Genomic DNA, 8,194 nt, shown 5'->3' on the forward strand with positions numbered 1-8,194 from the left:
AAATTATTTGTTGAAGTTTACAAAACTTGTTGGTTTACACTCTTTTTTAGAGTCGTAATACAAACTACTTCACATAAAATATTGAACTTAATAAACGTTATATAATCTTGGTGTTAGAAGGAACAATATCAGTCTCTCAGTAATACATATATACGTCTATCCATCCATCCATCCATCATTCGGTTGGATAGAAGAGAGAGAGAGAGAGAGAGAGAGATGGAATAAACAGATAATTGCACAAGCAGAACTATTGAGTGGAATTAGGATTCTTTATTCACGATCGTTCCTCTTACATCAACATGTTCATGACGATACATCCAGTTATAAGAATTTTTGACATATATATCCTGCCACTTCTCCGCAGTTGTCGTCGTTCATCAGATAATTCAATTCATCTGTCATTTGTACACATGCCTGCGTCCCTCCAGCACTTCCGGTCCTGCTGGGTTGACCTGGTGCCCAAAATTGGAAGTTATCTGGAATTGGGGCTCCCCGTACTGTCATGTAATTAGGCGTTGGTGGTGTTCTAAAACCCCCTATCCAAAAATCCCTGCACAACGCTGAAATAAATAAATACTAACTATAAGCAAATGTCTTCCTGTATTAAACGACCTTGGAAGTGTATTCCGTTACATCACAAGGACGAAACATTGAATAAAAATGGCAACAAATAACTTTTTTATGGTTAGCTGTTTATGATCTCATAATTTGTTTCTTCTTCGGAAAACACGTCTTAGCATATAATCGCCACAGCATTGAGTACAAGAGACAAAATGCGAAAGTTTTTAAAGTTGCTTACTGTGTAATGTATGAGGTCAAAACAAAAAAAAAACAAAAAGTTTCCATTAATGGCATGCCTCTTTTTACTAATTAACCTTTAGTTTATGCCTGATCAGTTTAAAATTGTACACCTCTTCTCTAATGTTTGAGATAATGATTTACATACATTAGAACAGTTTATAGAAGTCACCGCTGGTCGCTACTTAATTTGGCATTTCACCGTGTATTTGAGGTTAGATATCAAACAAAAGGTCAGTATTTACCTGCTTTTTGTAGCGCAAGATCCTGAAAAAACTCGTAGGAACATACATCAGGCACCAAAAGGTCAGCTCCTTCTGCTACACAGGCTGCGCGCGCATCAGTCCAGGATTTGCAGTTTTGGGCATCGAATCGATAGCAGAATCGGCCACATTTGGTTGAGTACAAAATATATCCCGAGGGACATCCTGAAGTAAAATTTGAATATAGATATCTTTATAGTCATTAGTTAGATCGCGGGACTTGTGTATAATCATGGACAGATTATCAATTTTCGTCATTTGATGACTTACTTTAGTATACTAAATGTAATGGATTTAGAATATACTGATATATTACACGGTACTGGAGTATCTCCAGTACGCATTCAAGGACTGCAGCGAGGGAGTGTACATCCATACCAGGGCTGACGGCAAGCTGTTCAACATCGCCCGTCTCCGTGCTAAGACTAAAGTCACAGAGGTACTCATCCGTGAATTGCTCTTTGCCGACGATGCAGCCTTGACATCACACACGGAAGATGGACTCCAGCAGCTGGTATGCTGCCTCTCCCATGCATGTAAGGAATTTGGACTGACCATCAGTTTGAAGAAAACAAATGTCATGGCACAGGACACAGACTCCCCTCCCTCTGTCTCCATCGATGGGTACAATTTGGAAGTTGTCGAGAACTTCACATACCTCGGGTCTAACATCTCCAGCTCACTCTCCATTGATTCTGAGGTGGGCGGCAGGATTGCCAAGGCAGCAGCAGTGATGGCCAGACTTAACCAGAGGGTCTGGAACAACCCCAACCTCACAGAGAAGACCAAACTGCGTGTCTACCAAGCGTGCGTGCTCAGCTCACTTCTCTACAGCAGCGAAAAATGGAACACCTATGCAAGACACGAGAGGAAACTCAACAGCTTCCACCTGCGATGTCTGCGGCGCATTCTGCACATCCAGTGGCAGGACAAAGTACCCAACACAGAGGTTCTAGAACGAGCCAACATGAACAGCGTGTTCTCCATACTCAGCGAGAGGCGCCTTCGCTGGCTCGGCCATGTCAAGAGAATGGACCCAGGTCGCATTCCCAAGGACCTGTTATATGGGGAGTTAGCAGAAGGTGCACGACCAACTGGACGACCACATCTGCGCTACAAAGATGTTTGCAAGAAGGATATGAAGACAGCAAACATCAATGTCAACGACTGGGAGAGCTGTGCAAACAACCGTTCCAGCTGGCGTCTAGCTGTCAGGCAGGGAGTTCAAAACGCAGAGGAAAAGAGAAGAATAAAGCAAGCTGAAAAGAGAGCTAAAAAGAAGGATAAGCAAAAGCTTACTTTGGAGCTATGCCATCGTCTCTCGTAGACGGACGGATGCCAAGGATATATTACACGGTATATTTGGCATAGTGAAAATCGACGTATTTGATAATCGTGCGTATGGTGTAAGTCTATTGCCTCTCTTGTAAGCTCTCTGAAAATGTTAATAACGTTACATCTGAATATTATGTTTAGGGATGTTTTAAAGTTTCTGATTGTGGACACCTTTTTCTATTCGGGCAAAAGCAATACCACTAGTCAAACATACCTGGCCCTCTTTACGTTTCCATCACCCTTGTGACTCATGCTAACTTCGTGTGCCTCTTTTTGACTGTAGTATTTTTAATCTTACAAAATATGTATACAGAACATGTAAATGAGTCTAACGTAAAAGATAGCTGAGAATTTATTTCCTAATTATTAATGTATTTAAGATTTTTTTCTGATAGACCAAAGGATATTCAAGACAATTATACACTAGTAGAGGAATGTGTTTAGAAACTAATCAAAATAAAGCGTTCAGTTGGACCAAAACCGTTTGTTTTTTAGCACTACAAACTAGGGTGCCTAGCTCAGGATCGTTTTTCTAAAATTTTGTTCTGATGTGACGGTTGACAGATTACACCTTGGTGCACAGACGATTCGTGCTGGAGAGTCGACTTTTATTCTCTGATTATCAGACAGTTTGCTGCTAATTAATACATTTATTTAGAGAAACAATTGTATTTAGACGGTAAGTATAACTCTTCAACTAATGGTATATTCCGTTCAATCCTTTAGAGAGAGAGAGAGAGAGAGAGAGAGAGAGAGAGAACACTTACTTGGTGAGCCTACCGACATAGTAAGTATAACAATGATGGCCAGGGCTGAAACAAAAATAAATTTTCAAACATTTACAAATATATAAATAAAAAATAGATTTAGTGCTGGCAAAAGCCTTTAAGGGAGCAATAAAATGTAGAACTAAACAAATGAACTCGTAATAACTAAATAAATGAACAAATAAATAAATACATATATAAATATCAGATTTATGACATCAGTCAATTAATGATCAGTAATGGTCTATGAAGAATGTATGCATGTCAACTGTTGTTTTTCCATGTAATGGTAAAAAAGAGAGAAGAAGAGGAAAGGAAACGATTCTCAAACAGAAGATAAAACAGGTCACAGAACTGAATTGTTTCAGTTGATCTCCAACCAGAATTTCAGTCAAGCCATTTCGAAATAATATAACAAACATATATACAGTCAGCAAGTAAGTTATAGATACATACATAGATGCATGCGGACAGACATTCATACATACATATACACATGCATTAATCCATACATCGATTCATTTCCCGTACTACATACATACATACATACATACTCGAATGCATATTATATATATATATGATTGCAGACGTAGTGGTAGACGACAGACGGAAAGGGATCAAGGGAGAGAGAGAGAGAGAGAGAGAGAGAGAGAGAGAGAGACCTAGAAATATTATATTAGATCCAAAGCCATGATTGGATACAGCCACAGGTATTATTGGTGGTGCTTTGAATTGTCCTGGAATGCAGTTGGTCATTGGACTAGTGGTGAGTAGTACAAGCATCCCCAGCAAAGTCAGGATCCTCATGATTTTCTTTTATCTGTGTCATAAATTATAATCTCAAAACAAATTATATTCTCATCTATTTATCGTCTACTGGGCATACTCAGAAAAGTGACATCACAATGGGTCCAGAAGAATAAGACATACTCTCGTGAAATAATTTCTTCTCTCTAGATCAGTTCTGTCGGTTATTGGTTTATGGTTTCCACAGATTTCATTGTATCCGCCCTGTATCGAACTGCTTAAATTGTTACTTCTATTTCTGACAAAGATGTTATACAGAGATTTGCCACCCCTCACTATCTATCTACATGTACAATCGGGTTGTAGTCTGTTTACAAGCAAATGACATTTTCAGCAAATTATGCATCGTGGTACGTCACCATGTACGCTTAAGCCGTGTCCAAAGAGTCAAGCATGTAATCATCTGGTAACTGTGGTAGTAAACAGGCGACAACACTTTATTGCACTGTTTTAAGAGGAATATTTTTTTCACCGTCATGAGATTTTGCAAGTGACAAATTCGTGAAGATGTTTTTCAACAATATTGTAAATCAAGCCTATACAGATTTGGAGAATACATCTCTGTCAAATATTTAATGAATATCAAATGGGAAGTTATTTAAATAAGTTTATCTTCATGTTTTGTGTTTGAACCAAAAAAATAGCCAAAGGGACGTATTCACCTTTACCTGCATTAATTTGCTGATCAACAGAAAATTAATACATTCTGTAGAAAATTAATAAATTACTTAATACAGCCTTCAAAGAATTAATACATTCTTCAAGAAGCCTCCTAACGGTCTTTTTGACGAGAAACAAAAATGTTGCAGAATAGCAGTCGACACAAGCGGGCAACTTTATTTGACAATGACCGACCTTTCATTACATATGTGGATATATTATTCATTCTTTAAAGAAGCGTAAAACCTTTCTCACTTGCATTAATGAGAATTATCTAGTTTTGCGGTTTACCAGATTATCACGACAATTAAGAATCGTGTACCCTTCATACAGTACCACGTATTGTCTATCTTGCTCTGTGAAATGATGTTAAAGCCAAAACAATAAAACAGTAGCTGTTCAGTTTTTAATTCTTTTCTAGTGATAACGGATGACATGCCCTATCTAGAAGTAAGTAATACGATTAAGTAAACCAAATAAACACATGTGGGTTTATTAAGACGTAAAACGGGTTTAAAACTTATTTTTGGATTGTGTCTGATCACAATTATGCATTTTCTTCACCGTAGAAATAAGCCTGAAAATGAATAATTAGGTTCAGAAACTAAGCAGGTTTTAGAAGATTTATTTATCTTTTGAAAGAATTGGTACGCATTTTACAGTTGCAACGAAATTGCTGTTGAAGTTATTTCAGGAACAGAATTTCGTCTTCATGTTTAGGCCCTGAATACGGTCGAAAATGTTGCTGCAGCTTACATAATGGGTTTAGATGTTTTCAAATTACACCTGCTGTGATTTAATATAAAGGAAGGTGGAAAATGCGCGCAACCATGGCTAGGAGTTGTACAGCCAGATATCCAAGTCAATATATACCAGACCCTTTAAAAAAATTCGCGCATAATTAAATCAATTCAACAAAATAGATCTAAGACGGTATAATAATTATTCAACCATTTTTCTTTCCATCTTAAAATATTGAGAATATGACCAAGCGATATCACAGCTTAATAACATTAAATCGCATTTCGAAACGTAATATAAAGACGAGATTCCGAGCGATAGCTGCTCCGATTGTGTTATGATTTTATCACTCTCAGCCATGTGATGTTGCTGCAGTTTTTGATCCAGTGATTAGTATCAGATATCTCTGTTATAGTTATCTCTGCAGTTTGGACATTAAATGTGGTGGAAAAAATACAGCGTGTCGCAGTAACGACACTCACTTTTCAGCGCTCGAAATATCGCCATTAGAAAATTGTTCCTTCTTCGCATAAGTTCTTGATTTAAATGGTCAGTTGTGTCCGTGAGTGTATGTGATTTGGATTTTTAACGTAGCTTTACTATTTTTTCAATCATATCGATAAGATGTCTCCAGTGCGGCAGTTTATAGCGATGTCTAGCAATGGGGCATCATGCCGCAGACATGTAGTATAATGTCCCACCCAGTGACATTATCCTGACACCGGGCATACCAGCTCTAACACTAACCTCTTAATGCCGTGCGCCTAGCTAACCAGCTCTTAGTACCATTTTTATAAGTCTTTAGTATTACTCAGTTGTGGTTCGAACCCGCGAACCCCGGTATCCGATACGGACGTTCTAACCACTATGGTCAAATAATTGAGAATATTTGCAGTCTAGTTATAGCGTTAGATGGAAAATCATGTTGGACGTTCCCGTACCAGTTTTTGCCTCTTGAAGAACAAAAAAATAAAAATTAATATCGCAATGAAGTCATTAAGAAAACAAATCTAGCGATAGGACGTCAGTGAAAATGAATGACACATATGTAAAATATATTTAATTACTCTGTCCTATGAAATGGAACTATACGATTGCCAATTTAATTATCAAATGAGTGGAATTCTAAAGAAAGAAATGGATGAGTTGTGAGGGTGTTATTTTATTGCCAAATGTGTGGAATTCATACAAGGGAATTGATAAGCTGTTGAGAGCCAATTTAATTGCTTAATGTGTGGAATTCTAAAAAGGGAATGGATTAGCCGTGAGAGTGTTAAGTTGATTAACAAATGTGTGGAATTCTAGCCATCAGAATGGATAAGCTGTGAGAGTACTTATTTAAGTATCTAATGTGTGTAATTCTAACGAAGGGAATTGATCAGCTGCGTGTGTGCCAATTTAATTACCAAAAGTGTGGAATTCTGACCGTCAGAATGGATAATCTTTTAGATTTATAATTTAATTACCAAATGTGTGTAATTCTAACTATGAGAATGCATAATCTGCGTTTCTGCCCATTTCACAGGACACTGCGATAATGAAATATTTAGTTATTTACCTTTCTTTCTCCGTTACAATAAATAAAGTTAGAAGAGAAACAAACAACCCATTTTGACTAAACTGGGTGCGAAAATGATGTTCAAATTAAGAAATTATATTTCCATTGTTTGTGATCACATATTAGATGACAGCCAATACATCAAAATGTACTATTTTAAAGCTTTTTCAAATGAAAGACTATTTGACTTTTTGACTTAAAGGTTTTAAGAATGTTATACTCACCAATTATCCGTTTGTTTGCAGATTCTATTTCCCTATTATTTATTCCCTATAATTTCTATAACGTTTGAACCTACCTTATACCAGATACTTATTCCGTCTTCTTATCCCATATCTTCCAACATGGCGAGGTTGGGTATATATAGTCCTGAATAACGCCTTAGGCGGCCTCGTTATCGACGTACTTGAGGTGGCATATTGAAGAAATAATATTACAGGAAAATCAGCCAGATTATTGCATAAGAAATTAATCTTGCTGCATTCGATCACAACGTACATAATATCAATTACCTGCTTCCTTAAACGTGTCACATTCAGGAAGTGACCTATGAAAGCGACTTCCATGTGATCTCCTGTATGTAACTTTATGTATGTCAATGATATAAGCGATCATAAGCGATATGGATAACGTGTTATCTTATGTATGTATATGGTGCAAGCAACCTGAGTTTGACAACGCAGATATTCCTTACTTTTTAATCTGTCTGCTAAAGATGTGTACTTACACGTTTTGATTTTACTTGTTTGTTACAGAGATGTATAGCTATACCGATCCTTATGAAGATAAAAATGAAATTCGTTTATTTAGTTTTTAACAAATATTTTCCATCTAGATAAGGTATTTTTCGGTAGCCAGAACATCAATGCTGACAATACAAACTACTGGTATTTAAGTTATTGTTACATACAAATACGTCGTAAATATAATTAATTTTTGTTGTTCTAGGGTTTAACGCCATTTTCAGCACAAGATAGGCTATACATGGCGGCCAGTATAACTGGTGGAGGAAGAACCCTGGAAAACCCAGGGAAGAACCACCGACCCACGAGAAGCTACTGGCAGGCTTTCCCACGTACCCACGCTAGCCGAGCCTTGGACTCGAACCCACGCAGACAGAGGTGAGATGGCAGTGATCCGGAACGGAGAGCGCTTTAGACCACTCGGCCACTCGGGGCCCCTAAATATAATTAATAAAGAAGCACGGAATTTCTCTAGTGTTACAAGGAAAACAATTAAGTCCATAGTTATCATTTCTGTTATCA

General features: G+C 37.4%; 1 protein-coding gene across 2 annotated transcripts; it reads right to left on the reverse strand.

Moving 5' to 3' along the window:
* Window positions 1-255: 255 nt before the first annotated feature.
* On the reverse strand, window positions 256-7,519 carry LOC149778826 (lectin-like). Of its 2 annotated transcripts, none has more exons than XM_089938540.1 (5): window positions 7,442-7,519; window positions 3,826-3,983; window positions 3,164-3,208; window positions 1,044-1,226; window positions 256-560 (listed from the first exon to the last, which is right to left on the reverse strand). In XM_089938540.1, the coding sequence occupies exons 2-5, from the start codon at window positions 3,968-3,970 to the stop codon at window positions 322-324; spliced, it is 612 nt and encodes a 203-aa protein (XP_089794666.1). In that variant the 5' UTR covers window positions 3,971-3,983; window positions 7,442-7,519; the 3' UTR covers window positions 256-321. The 2 variants fall into 2 exon arrangements, with proteins under 2 accessions (XP_089794666.1, XP_089794667.1); XM_089938541.1 differs by lacking the exon at window positions 7,442-7,519 and adding an exon at window positions 7,228-7,314.
* Between the last annotated feature and the right edge of the window lie 675 nt (window positions 7,520-8,194).

Source organism: Sinohyriopsis cumingii, chromosome 17 (genome assembly GCF_028554795.1).
Source record: "Sinohyriopsis cumingii isolate HCF-2022 chromosome 17, ASM2855479v2, whole genome shotgun sequence".
NCBI lineage: Eukaryota > Metazoa > Mollusca > Bivalvia > Unionida > Unionidae > Sinohyriopsis > Sinohyriopsis cumingii.

Bases quoted from the DNA above. Each gene is read 5' to 3' on its own strand.
- LOC149778826 (XM_089938540.1), bottom strand. From the start codon at position 3,970: ATGAGGATCCTGACTTTGCTGGGGATGCTTGTACTACTCACCACTAGT. The intron at 1,227-3,163 runs GTAAGTGTTCTC...ATTTTACTTCAG, and splicing joins TATGTCGGTAGGCTCACCAA to GATGTCCCTCGGGATATATT. The intron at 561-1,043 runs GTAAATACTGAC...TATTTATTTCAG, and splicing joins TCTTGCGCTACAAAAAGCAG to CGTTGTGCAGGGATTTTTGG.